At 38.6% G+C, this 23,836-nt stretch overlaps 1 protein-coding gene across 1 annotated transcript in view; it reads right to left on the bottom strand.

Annotated features, from left to right (window-relative positions):
- SUCO (SUN domain containing ossification factor) overlaps window positions 1-23,836 on the bottom strand; it is a 38,034-nt gene that overhangs the window by 8,057 nt on the left and 6,141 nt on the right. The window contains exons 2-17 of the mRNA XM_083867686.1: window positions 18,676-18,784; window positions 16,346-16,447; window positions 14,956-15,101; window positions 11,603-11,743; window positions 11,278-11,428; window positions 10,207-10,327; window positions 9,850-9,974; window positions 9,301-9,368; window positions 8,571-8,678; window positions 7,494-7,599; window positions 5,532-5,552; window positions 5,244-5,299; window positions 4,212-4,303; window positions 3,668-3,733; window positions 1,335-1,409; window positions 725-821 (exon numbers count right to left, since the gene is read on the bottom strand). Coding sequence (XP_083723812.1) covers window positions 725-821; window positions 1,335-1,409; window positions 3,668-3,733; window positions 4,212-4,303; window positions 5,244-5,299; window positions 5,532-5,552; window positions 7,494-7,599; window positions 8,571-8,678; window positions 9,301-9,368; window positions 9,850-9,974; window positions 10,207-10,327; window positions 11,278-11,428; window positions 11,603-11,743; window positions 14,956-15,101; window positions 16,346-16,447; window positions 18,676-18,784 — 1,584 coding nt within the window. The remainder of the gene's footprint in view (window positions 1-724; window positions 822-1,334; window positions 1,410-3,667; window positions 3,734-4,211; window positions 4,304-5,243; window positions 5,300-5,531; window positions 5,553-7,493; window positions 7,600-8,570; window positions 8,679-9,300; window positions 9,369-9,849; window positions 9,975-10,206; window positions 10,328-11,277; window positions 11,429-11,602; window positions 11,744-14,955; window positions 15,102-16,345; window positions 16,448-18,675; window positions 18,785-23,836) is intronic.

Genomic DNA, 23,836 nt, shown 5'->3' with positions numbered 1-23,836 from the left:
CCCTGCCTCTTAAACAGCAAGCCTTCTCAATTAGATATTGCCCCTTCCCTCACCCCTGAAAACAGTCATCAGTTCAAATCCCCTTTTTTACACAGCAAGCATCTTACACTGCTGATGCAATCCTCAAATGCAAGAATCATAACATTCCCACTGACCTTCCTCAGTCTCACAGCAGGAGTGACAGAAAACCATAAAGCCACTAAACACAGCACAAGTGATGTCTTAACATTTAAGAGGTAGAGTCTTGGCCTTAAGCAGCCTGATTATCAGCAATCGTAATCAACTGAAAACAACAAAATCTATATAGAACTTCTCAAGCTCACTCTGTGTATTTGCATACATGTTTTCATTAAGGGCAGTCTACCAAAGTATAAGCTTCTAAATCAGAATTTTGTCAATATAATTTAACTGAAGTTTCAACAATACAATTTACATTCCTAATTAGTCTCCCTTGGAGAAGACCACAAAACCTGGACCACTATTAGGCCAGTTTCTGTGCCAAAACAAAACACACCACAATGGAAATAGCTATAATAGACAGTAACTAAAACACTAAATTTCTCTGGTTAGTGCCATTACCATATTACAGATTTTACCAGATACTTGCTTTTTCCCTTGTTTAAGTCTGCATGCCATACTTGAGCATTCTACTACCAAGGATTGCAGACTGGCACGTTTGTCTCTGCTTGGAGCATATTACAGAAACCCAAGAGCAATCACTTACTCTGGTGAAGGAACAGGTGTTGGTTCAGGCAGTCTTGGTGCAGCTGTTGAAGTTGCAGGGGTGGCAGTGACATTTTCAGACACACTTTTGTTCCCAGCTGCAGGAAGGAGGAAAATATGAATGTGGAAATTAAAGACCCATGTTTGTTTTCAACAAATTCCGAGGTCTGGGTTTATTACTGGTGGGAATTTTAGGCTTAACTTTGCTACCAAATTAATTGCAGATATCATCCCAAGTTATCTGACTGAAATGCTACTGATAGCTTATGAGGATGATGTTGTGAACAGTTTCAAAATACTTCCAGAAAGAAGCAGGAAGTTAGGACTTTACAACTTCAGCTGGGTAACACAGAGAGTAAAGATATCCAAACAAAGCTGAACAAGCATATGTGTCTATCTTTGTATGGGTTTTCTTCTCAGCAAATTCAGCATCTTTGTTTCACTTTTCACAGTCACTAGGTTCTATGACACTCATCAAGTGTGTCACAAAAGTTGAAAAAGGTCATTTAAACCATCCAAGTCTTCACAAAAAAAAAAAAAAAAAAACCACCCAAAAACTTAAACAACTGCAAACTTTCCAGAATGCATTTCATCTAAAAAAACTACAGTACCTTCAGTTTCAGATGACTCTTCAGTTTTGGCTCCAAGCATATTAGCAGCAATGTTCACCATACTCAGAATAGCATCTAAAAGAGACAACAACTACTCAACAAGGGCACTCTCAGAGGGCCCAGAGATCAGCAGCACTGAGCAATTTGCTATTTTGCAACACTTGCTTGAAAGGAATCACAGTGTAAGGACATAACATCTGGTCATTCTATTACACTGGAGGCAGCTGTTTCTTTTAAAACTAAGTGTATAAACTAGAAACCTGTATTTGAAAACCTGTAACATAGCATCCACAGATCTGGCTTACACATATTTATTTTAAGGACCTGTTAAGTAGAACAGTTCCTCTCCCCTCTGAATTCACAGAAGTAAATTCCAAGAGGGCCTGCTCTACATCAGCACAGATATTAAATACAGCTACTCTTTGGTCTTGATATTGACAACGAATGTAATTGCCAGGGTTATTTAGAAGCTGAGGAACAGGTAAAGAGCACTATACTGTAAACACACAGAAGTTGGCTTGATTTTGCCCATTTCTCCCCCACCCACCAAAAGAGGGCAGTGTATATCACATGGCCAAGGTCACCATGTTAGAGGGGCATTTTAGTAGCAGTGACAAGTTCCTTGGGCTCCAGGAAGCTGTGTTCAAAACTTTGGTTCTGCCTTTTCTCCAGAACATGTCAGAAACTGCATTCCTGATTTATGTTAACTTATCTGGGTTTGCATAATGCAAAAAGTCACAACAGTCAAAAGATGCTAAACCTGACCTATGGATGGCTTCTTATGAAAAATGAGAAAATGAGGGAGGATACAGAGTTGGTATGGAAGCTTTACAATGTGGGAGAATGGCAGGAGAGAGAACAGTGAGCCACCCTCAAAGGGTCAGACTTGTAGAAGACTGCAGAACGCTTCTAATGAGATTAAATGTCTGAGAAGTCTCCATCTCCTCCTCAGAGGACCCTCTTTCTCACTCTACATTTAAGATGCAAAATGGAAACCTGTCACATTTGCCTATGTGCATATTAAAAAAACTCACCAAAAAACAATACCCACAAACTCTACACCTTCCAAGAGAGGAGCACCGACCATCCTGACAGAGAGGAAAGGTCTCAGTAACAAACCCCACCACCAGAACTAAATACTGGTCACTGCAATGTTTCAGTGAGTGCACTAGACACTGCTGAGCACAATCAGTAACAGGTGTTTCAAATCTTTTAATCTTAGCTTTAGTAGTTTAAAAAATTAAATGGAAAGTCACTGTGTTTTTCAGATAGTGAATATAAACTTGTAATAGTGCCCTTGCAGACAGATCATGTGAATATGCATCACCAAGATAGCTTGAAGACAAAGTTTAGAAGTCACAAATAAGAGATAAGCAGTGTCAGGGAAGAATTTACTGCTTTATATCATCTGTGAGAGGCACACATTTAGAAATAAACTGCCTTTTCCACTATCTATTTCCCTTTTGAAAACTGCTCTAAGCTGTGAATATTCCTAGCCATGACCTTATTCTCAGGAGACAACAATGTTCTAGGAAAAAGTAGCTCTGACCCACTACAGGATGAAAGCAAAGCCTGACTCCAAACAGCATTAACTGAGTGCAAATCTACACTAGAATAACAAATCTTCATTAGCTGTGACAGAAGGAAGAGTGGTACAGTGCAAGAGCTCCTTAAGAAGTGGTGTGTGGAGGTGATACTGCCCTGAATAATTCAGCAGTGAAGAATACCATTAAAAGTGAATATTCAAGGATTCTCAGCCAAACAAACCTTATGCACTGAGGTTTTCCAATGGGAAAAGTGAGAGCAGACAGTCAAGAACATTTAGTTCTCTCAAAAAATACACAACCCTTATGAATAATATAAGTTACAGTATTTACATAAAGCCTTCTCAGAAATAGTATTCTCCATCCTTCTCTCCCCCTGAAGTTGTACAAACTAAATCTTTATATTGCCACCTGTAACTTAAGCATTTTCGTTAAACACAGATTTCCAACTTCTGTATTATTAAGGTTCTACAACACTTTACTACTACTGGCCATTTGTGGCTCTATGCAACTTTTACATCATTTTCAGTACTCAGAATCTTTTAGTACAGAAAACAAGTTTCTGCAAAATAGACATCCTTAAAAATTGAAAATTCAGTTTTAGAACACTAAGAATGATCCCCCAACTCCAAATTTTTAATTATTCCTATGAAACTAAAGAAGAATCACAAATTGCTTCAGCAGAATATGAAAGCTGTAGATGTTCTATGACAAAATGTCATTCCGCTTTCAATTAGCACATCTTGTTTTATGCACAGGAATAACTTTTTCCTAATAAATCATACTCACTTGTAGCAGAACCAAGAAGATTTTTTGAAGATTTTTCTTCCCCTGCGGTATAATCCAATAGATAATCTATGTATAAAGAAGAGCAACTCGTGACTATTAAAATTAATCTGTCATGGGCAAAGAATACAAACCTCAAGATTTAACATGTCATTCAGTGATGTTAATTTTACAGTGTGGAAATAAAACTACAGAAAGCTTGAGGTCAGATATTACAAACTGAAATGAACAATAAGAATAGAACTGTTTTCTGTGAGCTGCTTTATTTTTAGTAATCTTTTCCTACTGTCAGCACATGAAGAAATTGTCTATTCTGCCAAGTGAAACAGAGACTTATTACTATCATTTTAAAGAAACCCTCTATATAGCTACATTTAAACACATTGTTTAAAACTTCAAAGAATTGTTGGGAAAGCCCAGAAATGCTGCAACACTGTCAACAAGTAAATTTAACAGTCAAATCTTTCATCACATGCCAGAAACGATGAGCCACCAAGACCAGCACAAGAGCTGTCTGAACGGATAAAAATGCAAAGTATTTACTCACCATAATCCTCATCAAACAGCTCTTGTCGTTCAGACTGATACTGAGAATCAGCTATTTCTTCATACTCTTCAACCATGCTAGTACCAAATACTCTGTGATTAAAGTTTTCAAATAAAACAAAAACCTAGTATTAGAAATTATGTGACAAAATTGATAAGCAGTATTACCTTTATGTAACAACTAAATTAGATGCAGTAGTTGCAGTCAGTTAAGCAAGATCAAGCAGCAGGAATGCTTATTTTCTCTAAGGTGTACCTACAAAGAACCAAAACAAGATCGTGTTTCTCATTCCAACTCCAAAGAGTCTTTTCTTCCTTTTAAACTCACACCTAGACTTCCTTGTCTTTGGCTTTCCATGTGCTCTTACACATCCTCCTCAGCTTCAGCTTTGACATGCTTTAGGTATATCCATTCAGAACCACCTCACTTTGCATCCCACATTCTCTTTGACCTCTTCAGCCAAAATCAAATCAAATCAATCCAATTTAAAGGAGTCTTGTGAACTAAAAATATGGTTTGACTTCTAACACTAGAGCCCCTCCCAGGTTCAAAACCTGCTCTTTAGGAGCAGTACAGGGGCTGATGGTTTTCTGAATTACAAATTCACAGGTGTTTCAGTCAGCTATTGCAACCGTAACTGACTGCATGTACCTGTGGCGCCAAACAACACAGTAGCTTCCAAAAAGCACTCACCACACCTGCTCTTTTTAGTTCACCACTTGTTCCCTGTTTTGCTTGGTCAGCCTTGAAATGCTCATGTCCTGCCTTAAAGCTGCTCAAGGCTCCTGTTTCCCCCTCCCCCTGCAAATATAAACTATTCCTTACATACTGGAGAAGCAAATAAAATATTCAAAGCTTATTTAAACAGACGTGAAAGCCACTACATAGCAGGCAGGTCAGGCAACTACTTCAATCCACAATACTTACAAGTAATTGCAAATGAAAATTGGAATTGTTGCCCAACTATTCTAAAAACAAGACTCATCCTCACTGCAAGGAGGTAGAAAGACTAAGCAAAACACAAAGTATTACCTTATAAGACTTAAAGGACAAAAATGTTCTGATCCAAAGTGTGATATCAACTCCACCTAAAGAATAGAAGGTACTTAAAATAAAACTCCAAAAACCCACAGAGACAGAAGTTCACTTAACATAAACATTCAATCTTGAAATTGCAAGTTTTATTTACTCCAGGGAATTGCAGATTGCCCACAGCAGAAAAGCCCAGGTTTATTCTTGCCATGCATTAAAGAGCTGAGCTGCAGCAGAGAACAACCCCAGCCCCATGCATCCACCACTCCAAAAGAAGAGGTTGCTAACCTTCATGTACTTGATGAACATCTGAAGCCAGAGAGAGGAAAGGAGAAAAAAAAAAAAAAAAAAAAAAAAAAAAAAAAGTAGATGTCAGTACAAAGGCTGAACACATGCCACAGGCAACTACAGAGTCCTGCTGGGTTTAATTCAGTACTATAAATGCCTAAAATGACAGGCTGGGAAGGATTAAGTTGTATTACAACTTCATCTGCCTTGGGTAGCAAGATTTCATTTAGCCCTTGTACCTTGCAGATTGAAGGTAACATGCAACAAGTGTTTTATTAAGCAATTGAAGTTATTCAATTTTTCAAGGCAGCATGACTGCAGATAGAATACTGAAGTGTGTTAAATGTACTAAGTGGATTTTTCCCCTTAAAGAACACAGACTACAGAAAGTGATTCAAAAGGAAAAACAAACCCACGTAGCATGCACTCTATATGTACTGCTGCTGCTTCAACTCAGTATAAAATACTTCCATTTATAGAAGCACAATTGCAAGAAATAGAGCAATGACAGACTTGGGAGCTTCAGGCATCTGTGTATTTCTAGTGCAACCTTGACTACACACTAGTATTTATTTAATCTGAATTAATTTGCAAGCATTTATTAAACCACTTTGTAGACACTATCACTAAAGGACTGGAATAATCTAGAAGTGAGACAAAAACAAATAATCCCACAAAAGCAAGCTCACAAAAAATCCCATTGTTTTTTATTCAGTAAGCCACTTCAAAAAAAATTGACTTTTCAAAGTATTTTGGAAGTACCTCATTCTGTAGACCAGACATACCTAGAACTTGCTTACTTTTTGCACTATGAAGTGAAAACATTACAAGAACAAACCTTTGGAAACTTTACCACGCTGTATTATTCAAGGCAGAGCACTCTATCCACCAAGGGATTAAGTGCTGCAGCATCTACAGGAATTCTGCAACTTCAGTGACAATGGCAGCTACCTTAAGGCATTAATTCAGTCAGAAAACAGAATTAAAAATAAATCTCTATTCTGTGACTCATGCAGAATTTCTGGGTAAAGAAGTTAGACAATTATCATTCATATCTACTTCTTCATAAAAGCACAAAGCATAATTAAGGAGCACAAACTATTTTTTTTTTTGCCAATAACATAATTGGAAAATAACACATCACTGAGGAGGATCTAAAAGGTCTCTATTTTATTTGAATTTAAACCTTCGCTATAACCCAATATTTTCACAGAAGCTTTTATCCAAGTTCAAGTACCACATTAATTATTTATAGAGTTTTATTCCCTTTGAGTCTCCTGAGTAAAGACAGCTTAATGCAAACTATTTTGAAGGTGGCAGCATCATGGCAATGCTGCAGTAGCAGTGAGCATAAATGATTTGCCTGAGTCAGAGTTACGATTGAATAACTACAAAACTGCACTTGGAGTCTATTAATGAGAATCAAAATGCAACCACTTACACTTTCAGATTCACTAAAGTGTACAGCACAACGTGGTACAAAAATTTCAAGGCCTATTCTGATCTGTGCTCCAGAAACTGAGTGTGCAGTGTGTGCACATATACATATCTATCTAAATAGATATATGTATATATATATGTATATATATAAAGCAGGTACAGCCAAGAAACAAAATAGGTCGAGATTCTTCTGATCTTGCGTTCAGGGGACAGTTGGTTAAGTCAAATAGAACAGAAGTTTATCTAGATTTTCCTTAATTCAGGTATCAGCTCAGTATGTACTTGGACCCAAGGAGCTTCCCAAGAGCCTCTCAATTACCAAAGTGAGTAAGGTAATAAGGTCACAACCCCGACAAGGATTTAGGACCCAGACAATCCCAGCTGGGGCCATTAATTAACCAAGGGCAATTAATAGTAAGGCAGGCTTTGATAACACATTTCTTGGGATGCTGTTATACAGAGGAAACCCAGCAAACCCTTCCTTCCCTGAGGAGCATGGATGCTTTTGCAGTATTGAGTTACCTTCACATATTTTGCATACATCTGTTCATCCAGAGGAAAGCTCTGGACATTCCTTTCATCTCTGGCATGGAAAGTCCCTAATTTAATCCACTTGTTTGTTGGATACCTAGAAATGAAACAACAGAGTCAGGTAATGAAATGCAGGAACTCACTGTTTACAGATATTTCCCTAAGTTCCTCCTAATACCTTTCCAGAGCAGAAATACATCTTGTCCTTTCCAGCTGCAAGGCAGCAGCAACCCAAAATCTCAGCAGGACCTTCACACAGTGACAGCAGTGTGCAAGCCCTTGAAGCACAAAACCTCAGACTTATCCAATCACTAAAATTCAGCTAGTCTCCAACGAAGCCCCCCCAGATAAACAGTGAGGAACACAACACCTGACAGGTTGTAGTTGTACTGCTGTAAGCAGGCCATAGAACACTGAGCAAAGCAGAGCTCAAACTGCACAACAGAACAAGTGCTCTCAGTCTCACCTTACCTTGCTTTAGGCATCCAAGAAGAAAAGGAGTTTTTCTGATGTCCCTTGAACATCTGCTCACTCACAGACCAGAATTATCTGTTCACTCCAGAAATCAGTGGGGGCACAGCACTGCCTAAACCATCCTAAAGCCACCCTCCAAGCAGCCATCTGGCCAACCTGTAGCATCCTCACACCCTTCCAATTTCTCAGTGGTGCACTAGTCTTTTTTTCTCTTTGAATAATTTGTGTGGTCTTGGACAGAGTTCAGCATTGAAGACAGCTCAAACCATGTGAAAATGTCTGAGTGACAATGGAGGAGAGAGCCCACAATCTCAGTAGCATTTTATTAAGGAATTTTATAATCTGCCATCCACTACCCAGATACTGTATAAATTGTGCTCCTCAACAATTGTTTTTCCTTTAATTTTTAAAGTAGTAAAGGAAAAAAAAACTGCTAGCAACTGACAATATACACAAAGAAAAGAAAAACCATGTGGCTTCACATTATATTACACTTTGCATAATAACAAGCATACACAGATCATGCTTCATAAAGCCTTGCATCTAATAATTATTTCATTTTTTCATTCAGAAGGACGAATTTAGGTAACATACCTGTCACTAATTGACACCAGAAAGTCTTTAGGAGTGGAAGAGAATAATTCATGATTTGCAATGTCAAACTGCTTTACTTGCACTGGTTCACAGAGCTCAACAACAAACCTTAAAGACAAAAAGAAGATTTTTTTTTTTTTTTTTTTAAGAAAAGACTTTTCCTTCTGCAGTTACAATCTTCAGCCTCTCACCTCACTGTCACATCCTTCACTGGGTATAAGGAGGACACCACAAAAATGCTGTGCTGTAAGAATCACTGGTGGTGTGTTTCTGAACATCTGCTTTAATAACCCTGTGTAGCACCTGCAGCTACAAGAGCTTCATCCATCTTGTACTCAAAGTCACAGAACTAAAAACCAAGGACAGCAAACATAATTTAAATCACACCTGATGCACCATTTAATTTATGGTAATTTCTGTTCACCTGTCCCTCAATTATTTGACAGGGAAAGAAACCAAGAATCTTTATTTGAATGCTCAAGTGCTTTATCTGCCATAAGATAATTATGCAAAACTTACACATATTAAGATAAATAAAAATATCACCTTAATATTACTTCTCAATACCAGAGTTAGATTTCTATGGAAGACAAATAAACCATCTTGTGCTAATTCTGTCAGAGCTCCTCACACACCCATTCCAAGGAAAAACACACCAAGGTCAAGTCAGTCCCACAGCAAGGGAAAACTGTAATCACTCCTGCCACAAACATGAACCTCGGGAACCTACCAGATTTTAGTACTGCAAGGATTGAGCATATATAGGTCCATGTTTTCCATCAAAATAGCTGAAGTGCTCTGTAGAAAGAAAAAAAAAAATAGTACTTTAAATTGCATGGTAGATACCAAGAGTATCAAGGATTTTTCCCCTCTTTCCAACAGTAAGTTAGAAAATAGGTTTGTAGACTACTATCAAGTTTCACAACACTCTGAGCAAAACAATTATCCAGGACACAGTATGCCATACTTTAGGGCAATCATGGATTATTTACTGTGGGGAGCTCTTTAATATACCTCTGTTGTTGTTCAGTTTCTGCAGGAAGCACACTCTGTTCCCATTTTCAGAAATCACTTAAAAAGACATCAAGTTCTAGAGCAATGCCTCTTTAAAAAAGCACTGATCACTGTTATATCCTATTTTTATAAATCAAAATCCCAATATATCCAAACACAGAATAATAACTTCACAAACCAGTGTTCAGTTTTAAGTGAACATTGTGCTACTTGTTGCATAAGCGTACACTAAAATAATGCACACTAATAATTAATAGATGCTTACCTTTGCCTCTGGATTTGCTGCCAAAATTTTGGCACCACACTCTACAGAGGCATAGTTATTCCTGTTTTTCTGGACCTTTTTAGTGGAATGCTGCCCGCCAACAGCAGAAGGGTGCATTGACTGACCTAGGAACAAGAAAATATTGCTCCTATAACACACCACACAAACAAGCAGTATTTGCACTGTCAGGGAACTTCTGCTCACTGCTTTTATATAATGAAGGCTATTAATTACGTAGTTCTAGCAGAAAAATGAAGTTCCAGGCTGGACTCCAAATTGAGACAGTGCTGCCATTCAGCTCCAGTATGAGATGACAGTGGTCTGTATTTAGACCAAACTAATGCATCCTGAACTTACTCTTTTCTTTCTCCACTTCCATGACTTTCTTCTTCCATTCATCAAATGTTGGAATGTCCCCAGGGTCCTTTGGAGTTATGACTGATGTAGGGTCAATTTCTCCTGTCTTCCTAAAGTCTTTCTGCAAAAGAAAGAACCACCGATTGTGAATATTTTTCAGGACCAACAATGAAAACAAAGATGAACTTGAAAAAACAAAGTATGCTCTGACCAAGTCGAGGGCAGACACATCATTTGCACTCATGTTAACAACTTAGAGCCAATGTAAGCAAGATTAGAAGCCAGAAAAAACATGTGATGATTTTCTCTCAGAATTACAGATTGTTTCACTGAAATACTGGCAATTTTTGTGGCTAAGCTAATACATTTTAAAAAAGAAGTAGGCCTTTTTCTCCGACACCTGCATTTTCTTCCTAGTTTTTGCTTTTTCTCTTCCTAATGAAGAAAGGTTTCCCTGTAGCAAAAATCTTTAAACATCGATGCTTGTCATGACAGAATTCCAGAGAGTCCCTGGAATTTCTGAACATCTCAAAAACAGCAGAATGATTAAACATTAAAAGAATAATTTTTAAGTATCTCAGAAATAAGGTTCTGGACTTGCTGACAAAGCAAAAACCCTGCCAACTAAACTGTACATTATTCCATTCCAAGTCTTTACTTCTTTGTACAAACATTTTCAGCACACCATCAGATGAGTGAACATTTTTTGGTAGACACTTCAAGTGTTGAGGTTATTTTATAGAAAATAATTTAAAGGTAGTTGCCAAGTGACAGCTGAAACATGATCCTAAACCAGCAAAAAATGGTATTGCCATGGCCTTGGTCATTCTGATTTTAAAGAGAGTCTTATTAAAAAACCACCAGGTTTAGGAAGTACCTCATGACCAGAGCATGGAAAAAGTCATACAATTAAGCACAGAAGGTCTGGCTAGCTACATACTCCACTGTAACATGGGCCAGGTGATACTTCTGGGACAGAATAAAAACACACCACATATTTCACCAGTGGTAATAACCAAGCAGGGGGCATTACTCCTGTGTGTACTGAGGGGGCATACCAGCACTGCTTACCTCCCTTTTTAAGTTCTCCGAAGCATTAAGAGCAGATTTTTGCTCATCTGTCCCCTTTTCAGCTGCTGAAACTTTGGACTCAAACTCAGATTTTGTCTTCTTTCCTTTGCCATGTGAAGATGATATGTTCTCTATATGTTGGCCTGCAAGGCTGAAAGTTTAGAGTATTAGGATCTATAACATGGGCAGCCACAGGCAATATTATACACACACTCAAGTACGTAGATAAGCGAGCACATGCGTATGTTTGTTGCAAAGCCAGCACAGAAAAGAACAACTTCCTTTTAAATACTCAGAACCACACACAACCTGCTTGGATACTCACCGCTCTGGTGGACTGACAAAAGAGGAAGGCTCACTCTGAGGGTCAGCCTCAAGTGTCCCACCAATATCACAGTCAGGTTCTGACTGCTCAGCTTCACTAGAGCTGACTACAGGGATATCAGCACGGGAATTTTCTATTGCACTGAAGGGAAACAAACAATATGCTTTTTAGCCTTCTGATCACACAAGGAACCCTGACAATCAACCACAAAGATACGTGAAAGTTTTAATAAAGCACCAGTCTCACAGAAATAATTAAGAAAAGTGTGAAGTATGCTGTACCTGAGGAAATGCATTTTCAGCTGTACACATGGAAGAACAGAATTTCTTTTTTCCAGCCTGTTTGTCCCAGAAAGGAACTCAAAACAGGCTTCTCATCTCCCAGAACTCTCACCTAACATTTCACCGAACACTGCAATGGATAATTCTTCCCAGTATCACTACAAACTAACAATATCTTCATAGTTACCTGGCTACCAGCAATTTTCTTTTCCCTTTCAACAAAGGAAAACATGAGACTGAGTTCCCTTACTAAAAGCTCCTCATGTTCCCAAGTCAAGAGGCAGCAGTCAGAGCAGAACTTCGCTAAAACTAGAGGAGAATAGTGGGGAGAAAAGTAGAGCCAGCCAGACTTCCTTTCTACTAATTTATTTCTTCTTTTTCGCTTTGTAATAAAAATCAGGTAACCCAGCAGACCATTATCCAAGCTGTATCAACAGCCCAAACCAGCTCATCTGGCCACTGCTTCACCTCCTCTTTCCCGGAAAGGCTGAGCACACCTCATCAGACAAATCCTGAGGCATAAATCAAACAAAGCCTCTCATCTCTCTTCAGGAATGATGGAATATGTGGGGAAACAAAGACGGACTAAGAGTAACTTTCAAGTGATCACTTCTGACTGTCCTCTCCTCTCCAGCACAGGGATGACTTTCATGCTGATCCAGCCTTCAGCCAGATCTAAGGAAAAGCTTTACTCTGCCTTCTAAATTTCCACATAAGCTTTCTTTAATGGAAGGAGCAAACTAGGTTAATCCAATACCATGACAGAGCTGCCAAAACACAAACGGCACGTCAGTAACTTAAAAGGGGATCTTTTTGGTTCTCTGACTGCTACAATTATCAACAGAAGCAGTTGCAACCAACCCAGGGAGACAATTTTAGTACCTTTCATATGATAAATTTCCTGTGGTCTAAAACAAACTCACAGGTATTCTAAGACGTTTTGATATGCAGCAAAATCTAACAAACATCATGAATACAAGAATTTATTAGCTATTAACAGAGAGTATTTACCCTGTATGCCCAAAATGCCTCTGAGATGCACAGCATTTGGCTCTGCATGCAACTCTTCGCTGAATAAGTAAGGCTCACTACTACACAAAACTGAAAAGCTCCAAATATTCCCCATTTCAGTGGGTAGGTGACAGTATGAATAATTATCAACCAAATAAAATATGGCACAAGAATGAACTTAAAAATTCCTTGCTCTCAGGGTGTACCTGACTGGCCCTAAGTAATTTTGGCAGAAGGTGAGTCTAAAAGCTGTAGTGTTCCCTCCCTCTCCTTTGGGTATCTTGATTTGCCTTAATTTTTAAAATGCATTAGTAAGCTCACTTTGCACAGCAAGTTCCTTACTTTCAGACAGAAAGAGCTCAGATTATTTTTCAGTAATTTTCCCTCAGACTAGACTTACGTAGAAAAGTTACACTGAGTGCTGTTCTAAAAAAGGATTCACTACAAAGTAAAACTTGTTTGGGATAAAATTCCTTTCAAAATATTTTGACTAGGAAGTTCTGCTGAAATATTAGACCAGTAACACCCGAGAGAGCTGGACTTTGTTACACTATCAGGAATCAGCATCTAAACCAGCAAGAAGGTAAAAAAAGTCTGAAGGTAACAAATGCAACTGCATCCTTTTAAAGATCTTGTTTAGTATGGAGCTGGACCACAGCTGGTGGATATTAACCTGTTCACTAAGACCACCTATGACTACCAGGAGCTGAAGTACAGTTTGAAATAATGTATAAACACATTTCTCTGCCCCACGAGATCTGCCCTTTCTTCCTGCAAATGGCACTGGGGTCACAACACCAGTGCCCAGCATGAACTCATCCATCAGGTGCTCCAAACCAAGGTTCTATTTTCATTCATTTCATAGTTCAAGTCTTTGGAGTTCACCACTCCAGTATTCCCCAGCCATGACAGCCAGACAATTTCCAACAATTACCAGACACCAAGCTGAATGTTTCAAAGAAAATAACATCATGTCTCCTTCTAGCATCTGACAACAGTAGAGGTTACAGCACATTACACAAATAAATCAGTGTAGTAGTAAAAAAAAAAAAAAGCTATAAAAAGAACAGGCTGAAGCTACATTCCAGATTTGCCTTATAAAAACTGCAAATTTTGTAAGGCTTCCAATTAAAGACACTGATGAAGTACCAAAATGTGTTTAACTGTTAGCCCTGGCAGACGAGGCAAGATCAGTCAGCAAACAATTTCCATACCTCTTCTATGGTAAGGAAACAAAATTTGGTAAAGCAGAAAAACTGAACTCTTAAAAAACCTAAAACACCAAAGACAAGCCTACTTCATTTTCAATTTATTCAATTTTTATCTAACAAAATACTTCATCTTTGTCATCAGTCAGAACAAGATTACTTCCCTTAGCACACATCAAAAGGCCCAACAGGACTTGCTGAAAACCCTTGGAAGATGCACACATGAATTCCCATACTACAGTTCACATTTGATAGCACAACATCCTATAAGAACAGGGAAACAAAACCAAGTACAGGGACTCCAGAAAGCTCCCTGCAGCAGAGCTGCCTGCAGCTCTGCAATACAGTACTAAGCACTAGAACTAAAGTGCCTTGACTGCATTTATATGAGAATTTGCTATTTTGTCAAAAGTCTCTTATTACCAGACCCTGAGGCTAGTTTTGAGTCCCAATATAAAATCCTGCAGAATTCTTCCTTAACTGAAAGCGGAGGCCATTGCTGAAGCAGCCTCAATGCTTGTTGACACAGATGTGAAAGCACATTTGTGAAGTGCAGAAATCCTAATGGTAAAGCCCTGAGGGCTTTTATAGTATAGATTTTCTAAGCACAGTGGCTTTTTTTCAAAGCAGCAGCTTAGAAACTGATCATGGCAATAGTATCTACCTCATGCAAGTACACAACTGTTTATCCACACACTGAGGAAATGGTGGCACACTCCATCAGCACTGACACCAAAAACCAGCAAAACAATTGTGGAGAACAATCCCATCTTATCCCTACTAAACATTTTAACAAGAGTAGAGTAGGTGATATTCTCTCAAAGAACAAAACAACAAAATAGCAAGAGCTTACTCGGGCTGTGAGACTGGAGGTATCTCTGAGGTAGGTGAACTGGAAGTGTTTTCAGTGCTTGGGACTATGCTGGAGGAAGCTTCATTTACATCTACTGAAGGTGGACTCACAACTTCAGGCTGGTTTGTTTCACTTACTTCTGTTGTCTGTAAAAACATTCCAGGTGAATATTCCATTTTCAACACCTGAGTAACAAAACATCTACTGTGGAGTTTTAACAGTTCAGATTTATGTCAAATTCATTTTGTTTCTTCCTAGACTTAGGTGGCATTCTGTGCTACTCTGGGACAGCTGCCATACTCCTCTGTAGTCTGCAACAATCATGCAAAAAATATCAATTGGAGCAGGGCTGTGCAACAGCTTCCTCAGTGATACATTCCTATAGAGACTGTCATGAGAAAAGCAGCTTGAATATTGCAGCAACCAAAAGAAACCATTCTATTTGCATGCTCCATTACAATCAAATTTACTGTTTTCATCCTAAACAAAATTTTAGAGAAGACTTTTAATTTCATCACTCCAATAGAGGTCCAAAATTATTTAAAGCCTATTCCATGCTGTAAGTGAACAAAGAGATAAATCACTTTTCACATTTGAGTGTTTAGTGGTCTTGAGTCTTATTTATTCTAGGTCTTCAATTTTCATAAGCACAAAATAAGGCTTTGTAGATCTGAAAGAGCATATAACCACTGAAACACGTCAGATTAAGTCCTTCAGCAAAAAGAAATACTACTGTATCAAAGTCTCGTGTCAATAGCTACATTACTCCAAGTCATCACACTGAACATGAAGGGGTCAGGAAGGTTTAACAGATTTAAACACCCAAACATGAAATAAATATTCTGAAGTATGTCCTATGTATGATGTCTTGTAATCTACAAAACAAAAATATGCAATCAAATAAATAATCTTAAAAGTGAGTTTGTAACATTTAACACTAAGCACTGACTTAACAGTATCAATGGCACAGAGCTGAAATACAACTCTTTTCCCATTTTAACAAAGGAAATGAAAGTGATAGAACCCATGAACAATAAAAGCTAAAATGGACTGCAATAATCACCAAGTCTGAGCTATATAAAAGACCTTTTATCTTTTATTTATAAATAGACATCCATACCTACAACATTTAATTTTAATTTATCCTGGAAACTTTTTAGTCAGTACCTACAAATACCAAATTACTCATTATTTATGCACATGAGAGATGTGAGGTCTGTCAGCTCACACATTTTCTCTTTTACTGGAAACATGAGCCTGACAGCAACCCAGTGTGCAGGTGAAATGCAAGAGATGGTTACTATGAACTTTAAATAACCAAAATGAAACTCTGAAATCCACGAAGCATTTGAAGACTGTATGAAGACAGTGAATGAAACAAAAGCCTTGCCTGGTCAGATTTTGTCAAGTCATTGAGCAGCTCTTCCATAGAGTAACTCCGTGTGCTGGAGTCTGCACGCTCTGGCTCCAGGCTGGGAGCAGCCTCTTCCCCCTGGGATAGGGAAGGTAAAATATCAGTCAGTCTGTAGCCACAGGACTTCCAAGCTCAGCCAGAGCAGCCACCTCTGGGACACACTGAATAACAACACTTCTCCCACCAGCAAAACATCAAGAAACTAAGCTACATTAATCTTCAGAACCACTGTCCAGCTGTCTTTAAAATCTCATCTGCACAAAGACTACCACAGGTTAAAACAAGCTAGTTAAATCTCCCCTGAAAAGACCATTTTAGCATTGTCTTGAATAATTCAGTTTGTTTGCTAAGAAAAGTTCCTCATTCTGCTACGACTTCCCATGTTGACAAACCCTCTCCTATCTCCCTGCTGCCCAAAAGAGGAGAAAAAAAAAATTCTAAGCTGACTTGCATCAGACAACCATTGGAAAATAGGACGTGGCACATTTCAGTTGTAGCAGTCTTATCAGCAGAACTACAGTAATTACACAAATTTGCCAGAACCTTTTAAAGCAACCTTCTCTCCTACAACTAAAAATTCACCATCAAGTGCAGTGAACTCACAAAATAAAAAGTATCAACACTTGAGGGGAAAAAAAGTTTTCAACTCAGCAGCCTCAAACTAGCAAGAATTTACATTCACCCTTCAAACTTTTTTAAGTTGTGACTACAAAATATGCAAGCTGGTTTTGAGCAATACTTAAAAATACAGCAAAAAACGTGGTAGAAATTTACACCCATTTTGTTTTCTAAGGGCTATCTAAAACCCTGTGGCCAAATACTGCAAGTGCCAGTGTTCAGACCCAAAATGGGCTGCTGTGCTTTACAACACTACGTGATATTAATTTGAGAGAATTAAGGCATCCACTGAAGAGCAGGAGCTACAAATCTGTGCTGACAAACCTTAGAGACAACTGAGCAACATTTTCCCCCAAATACTATTATGTGAGCTAATAATATAACTCACATCCCAGTCCCTAAAATGAAATGGCATCAATGGCTGGAAGAGACAACTGATCTAAGACAAACTGATCAAGGGCTGCAGAACTGCTCCTCTGGAGCAGAACAGCTCCAGCAGTAATTAGGAGAAATAGACACTTGCTTAAGATTTCTCATCCACTCAAGAGATTTTCTTTAATGACTGAAAACAACAGTCTAACATTAGCTTTCACATCTTTGGGTTTAAGTTTAGAAATCTGCTGAACAATGCAGTCACATTAACAGAATGAAAGGGAGAATGCTGCAGAGTAGGAAATCATCTACCAGTGGCTTCCCAGTCCCAAAGCTTACTTAGTCTTTTCAGTATTCCATCAGAAATTATATTCAAGCAGAACTTTTTTTTTTTTAGGCAGCCAGAAGAATAGGATTGAGTGCTATTTGTCTGCACAAGCTGGCAAAAAATAGACCTACCCTAGTTGGTGAAATGCTTAAGACAGAGTATTTAAAGGGATTTTTTTATGGTCAGGCAGCTCTCTACTTGAGTCAGCTTGAATGCTCAACACACATTTTCCAAGTTTATTGTGGCATATAAAAGCTTTTTTTGAATGAAGACTGTGATTAACACTACTACAGACTGCTGGAGGAAATAAGAAAACCAGCATATCAATACTACCCATGTTTGGAATAGAAGTGATTCTGTACCTGGATTAATAAATAAATAAATGAAATTACCTCAACTTTCTGACTCAACATCTTGAGAATTCACTGTGCAATGCAAGATGCAGAAACTTGTCATGAGTTAATCAGAGTGGGACAATTACAACTAATCCAAAGTGCTGAGTAAAGTAAAGCTGAAAGGGACCACAGCTTATTTAATATACCTTTCAGAAATACAATTTAGCCTTCTCAATTTTTATTGAACAGAAGGAATACAAAGTGATAAATACTGACTTAAACCAAATAATCTTAAATCTTCTCTTTAGGATAACAATCACCTGTACACTGTTTTTTAATACAACACAGATGGAACTGGCTTAATCTAGCCTAGACTTACCCAGCCCATCCCCTCCTATTGTGGCACAGGAACACATACTTCCCTTGATGCCCATTTCTAATATCTGGCCCTCAGATAAAAAAAAAAAAAAAAAAAAAAAAAAAAAAAAAAAAAAAAAATGAAGTAAAGGAAAACAAAAACTTGGGAAGATATCATGGCTCAAAGAACAACTGAGTACATTAAACATTCTGGCCAAGAAGACCCTACAAAGAATCTTATTTTTCAATTTTATATTTAGTCAGACTGAGTAATGAACATGACGGATACAGCATACCTTTTCCTGGACATTTTCATCCTCACTGGCCAGGGCACAAGCATCACCTGAAGCATACTGCACTGCCACTGAGAGACTGTCTTTACAAAAGACATTCCAAACAGGAAGCCTATTAAAAAAAAAAAAAAAAAAAAAAGTCAAAAAGCTTTATTTAAAATGAATTTTTAGAATTCCCTCAGCATTGTCTCCCTCGATCTTCTTCAGCGGTTCCCATGAGGCATCTAATAAATACACATACAGTTCTTGGATACTCATTCATAAAATCCATTTGAGATTTCTCTAGAAGTCAGCAACAGAAAACAACAGAAATTTACTACTTCCAAAGGAAAAAAGTATCACCAAACCAGATCCTGGAATGTCATCACGTCACAAAGAGAAAGCTGACACAAGTCAGCTAACTTACTGCAAGTTAGGAACAATTTGAATCAATATCCTTTGTCACAAAGCACTGGGATATTTTTAGCAATCATTATTATTAAGCAAAAACTTAAGTCACAGACTAAAAAGCAAAATCTCCTTAATCTCCTGTACAGAGCCTGCCTGAGAAGGTTTTGTATGGTCAACATCACCAAGCACATTTAAGAAAATTAGAGAAAACAAATACATTAAAAAAAAGCCCCATGCAAAACTTCCCATGAGGTTTGTTTTGTACTTCTTTTTCAACAGCTTTAGTTCTCAGTAGAAATGGATTTATTTCTGCAGAGAAGCAGCCACTGCCTCTAAAAACACCTGTACCAGACCAGCATCCTTTCTTATTATACATGGCCCCTTCACATCCTAGGGAGCATCTGCACAGTGAACCATCAGGCTTGGAGACTCAAAGGTTTTCATGCTGATTTCAACCAAGTCCAGCAGAACATGAAGCAAACTGAGCTTTTATGGAGTCTTCAACAATGCTGGAACACCAGTTATCCACCACTTTAAACACACACATTTTCCATTCAGGAAATACAGTTTACATATCACCATCGGGTGATAGGAATTACCTCCTCTGAACCCACACAAACATCACCCTGCACCCTGAAAAAAAAAAAGAGCCACCTTCTCCTCAGAGGAGAGATAGGTCTACAGCACAGAAAAATCTGGATGCAGCAACCTTCTGGCAATAGTTCTGAGAAATAAAACAGCCTTAACATTAATCATAACAGTAAGATTATTAGTAGGTCATTATTCACTTACACAACTGGGATCACTACTGCTTGGAATGTGAATTACCAGCTTTCTTCAAAACTTGAGTATCAGCTTTATTGGGAAGTCTGTGCAGTGTAGACTCCTCCACTAAGAAGGAACCCACGAAAGAACAGACCACAGACAAATACTAAAATGTAAAGTCTCATGCATATATGTATATATATAATGTGTATCTGTGTATCTACATTCTGTGGCTCTCCCCACAGAAGAGACAGTGCACAAGGAACTTCTGGGATCTGACATATTATTATAGAGATGAGCAAATATAGTGCTCCACCTCTGTCTCACCCCCAAAGCACCTCAGTAATTTCTCTTCTCTTTGGGGTAGCACCTTTCCTCTGTATTAAATGAAAGCCTTCAAGTCAGGCAGAAGCAGCTGCAGTTACTGGAAAATAAAGAACTGAAAATAAAGTAACGAAGATAGTGATAACCATGTACTGTTGCAGGTACAAAGTCTCACATCTCAGTTGAGAATTAGGCATAAGCTTCTCATACATCTTGAATTCCCATCCCATTGTGTAGGTCCCTGTTTGTATTGAGTTTTCCACCAAACCTCTGTCCTACCATATGCACAGGATGCTCTTTTCAGAGCATGAATGACATGTTACCAGACTCCTATGGAAACTACCAAGCTCTCACCTGGAAAAATTAGTTATGTAAATACCTTGAGGCATTAAACTTCTGAAAAGGGGTTTCAATCATTTTATGGTGAAATTCTCATGCTCTTAACTCCAGTGCCTCTGGTCTCTCCTTAGAGATATAAGGACTCTCTGGTCCTTCAAAACAATGCACCAGAAACATCAAATATTACAGAGCATCATCCCACGCCTTCATTACACAGGCACATGTTTGTTTCCTTCTGGGGGGCACCTCGGGTGAGGCTGCACAGAACAGCAGGAACTCCTTGGGTGCAAAAATGGAAAGATATCAATGGCTGTGAATCAGCATTTTAAAACACAAGATCTATCCTCACAAATGCATGAATAACTGCTTTAGCACAAACAGCACAGAAGGCACGTATTTCTTGCCTTAATCTGTTGAGAGATTTCATGCAAGCAATCAGGCTTTATCAGGTCACAAACACAGCTTTTAGAAGAATGCAGTTTGGCAGCTCAGATTTAAGCTACTCTGACATGATCTGTCCCCAATGTCTTATTTACTTATTTTCCAAAATTCTTTTTGGCCTACTCCCCAACTCCAACATGATGCCTCAAGTCTCCCAAAAGCCCTCCAAGCTAGGGAGGGGACCGAGAACTCATTTTATGCATGTGCATGCACCCACAGGAAAACCTGATCCCTCCTGCAGGAGAGCATGCAGCTCACAGGATGTATCACTCAACTACTGCCAGCAAACTCTGAACACAAACCCACGTGAGACCAGCCAGTCTGGGAGAAGTCAAATTAATAACCTTATCAAGACCACCAGCAGTAGTGTTTTTCTTCTAACTTTTAGCATTTTGCATGTTAATTCAACAGGCTTCTGTAGCTGAAAGGATAGAGCCCATATTAAAAATAAATTGCCAAATGGCACAGCACCTCTCTTAACCATTAAAAAAACCCAAAAACAACAACAAAGATGAGAATCCAGAAGTGTTATTTAAAGACAGTAAAATTCCCCTTGAGTTTAACTGACTTGCAGTGCACACCCAGTGGAAGAACAGCACATTGTGCACATACTAATCTATCTTTCCCTTTCTTGTGACCCACGAGTGGGATTTTAATGCTGACTCATAACCAAGCAGACCTAATGCCCAAATGAGATCAGTCACGAGAGACACTGTCTCAGGTACGAGATAGATCTTCAAATGAAGAGATTGTTCCAAGCACATAACCCACAGCTGGTGACTTAGGTGGATACAGAAATTTTCAACAGTTCCATTTTTGTAAGCATGACACAAAACACCACCTGCTATTAAATCTCATTAAGAACAAAGAAACTTAAGCATGACTCTTTGTCCTATCATTAATGCAGTTTAAAAACTATTTTCTGGAACACACCATGAACTTTCCATCTTAATGTGCACAAACCCAAAAGCCAAGGCTACAGGCTCAGACAAAGCAGCAGGGGTGGGTGGGGGAATCTTTACTTTCTCAGGGCAGGCTCATATTGTGGTTGCCCACTGAAGCAGAAACGCTGCTCACCCCTATCTGGATAGTTCACTACACTCATTGCTACACAAATTGACCATGGTCTGCTGCTGAACGTTCTGCTTTTGAAAAGGAACGCACTGAAATTCAAAAGTGCAGGTGGTTTTGAAATTGCAGTGTAGGTTTCATGTGAAAGACCATCCACTTCTGATTTGGCTGAAGCTCGTCAAGTAATTCTGAAGAAGGCTGCAGAAAACTATCAGAGATACTGAAGTTATGGATAACTGTTCTGACAGGCATAAAAAACAAGTAGATAACAAAACAACTGGTAAGAAAAATTAATCATACAACTTAGAGCTTAAAAAAAAAAAAAAAAAAAAAAAAAAAAAAAAAAAAAAAATGAAGGCAAGAGAAGTATTTCCACAATTTGATCAGACAAAAACAGCTTAAGCCTTCCTTTTCCAAAGACTTCATACACTACTGACACACAGCTTCATTTCAAACACATCTGTCCTTGAAATTATTAATGACATAAATTCTCCCAAAACAAGACCTACTTCTGGACACTGGAGAGTGAAGCAATTCAGAACAGTTTATATTTGACACCTGCAAGACAGAGGAATTTGAAGCAAAGGGAAAATAAAAGGAATTTATCACCAGGGCACTGATTCCAAGCCCTCCCTCCAGGGTAACCACTGACAGACCTCAGAGGGTTGTGTTACCAACAGGTGCCCAACAGGCTGAGAGGGAGAATGAAGATGCCACTGTCCTTGCCATGTGCCAATTCCCTACTCAAAACATTCACTGATCATTTCAGAAAGGCCTGTGCAAGAGGAGGGGTCTGGGCCGGGGCAGAGCCAGCAGAGCAGGCCTGTGAGTGGGGAAGAGGCACCTGTTTGGTGAAGATCACCTTCTCCATTACAGAGAATTTGACTTTAAACTGATGAGCTTAAAACGATAAAAGCTGTGAAAGGGCAAGAAAGGCAGCAAAATACCTTTTGCTGTGAACAAGTCCTACAGGTCTGTGACTGCTTTCACTAGCTAGTTGACAAAGAGAAACAAGGCTCTGCAGGAATGAGGAGCTCAGCAGATCCACAGCCAAACTCTCCAGTCAGCAGCAACCTGCCTCCCAGCCACTGGCAACACAGGAAAAACAGCAAAGGCAGGGAATCCTCCTTCTCTCCCCACCAACTTCATGGGATCAATCTTTCCCTCCCAGTAGTTCAGCCAGAGGGACTTGTATTTAAAAGAGAACAAAGTAAATGTCACAGAAAATGAAGACCAGGACATTATTTCAACCAATCACAGGAAGAAAGCCACTTGCAAAACACTGAACTGCTGCAGCACAACCACCCCAGACACAACACTCATTTCCATTTAAAGTGGAAATACATCTGGATAAATGCAAAGAAGAACCATTTTTCTTCTTCAATGCAAGAAAAAAAAAAAAAAAAAACACAAAAAAAAACAAACAAAAAAACACCACCAAAACCAACCAACCAAGACAAAGCAAATAACAACAATCATTTGGAAGCCATCTATTACCACAGAAGAGTAGCATATGTCACTGAGATAATTTTGAAAGTTATGATGGACGTTTAGGGGAGAAAAAAGCTGAAAACTAAAACTACAGATCTAGACTGAGCAAGGCACTGGTATCACCTCATTTCCTACCACTAACTTGATTCACATGCTTAAAAAGAAAACAAACCCAAACCATCTGAAATTGGAGATTTTTTTGCAAATCTTTTACCAATCTGTGGTATTTTGCAATTAAGTTTTTAATAGCTTGCCCACGCTTTGCAAAGAATGTGCTCCCCAAACAGTTATTTCACTTATTCAGAGGAGCCAAACACAAAGATACTTCTGACAATACTGAATT

This window comes from Zosterops lateralis, assembly GCF_965231275.1.
Source record: "Zosterops lateralis genome assembly, chromosome: 9".
Classification (NCBI taxonomy): Eukaryota; Metazoa; Chordata; class Aves; order Passeriformes; family Zosteropidae; genus Zosterops; species Zosterops lateralis.
Note: the sequence above shows the minus strand (reverse complement) of the source record. Positions and strands in the feature narration are given on the sequence as shown.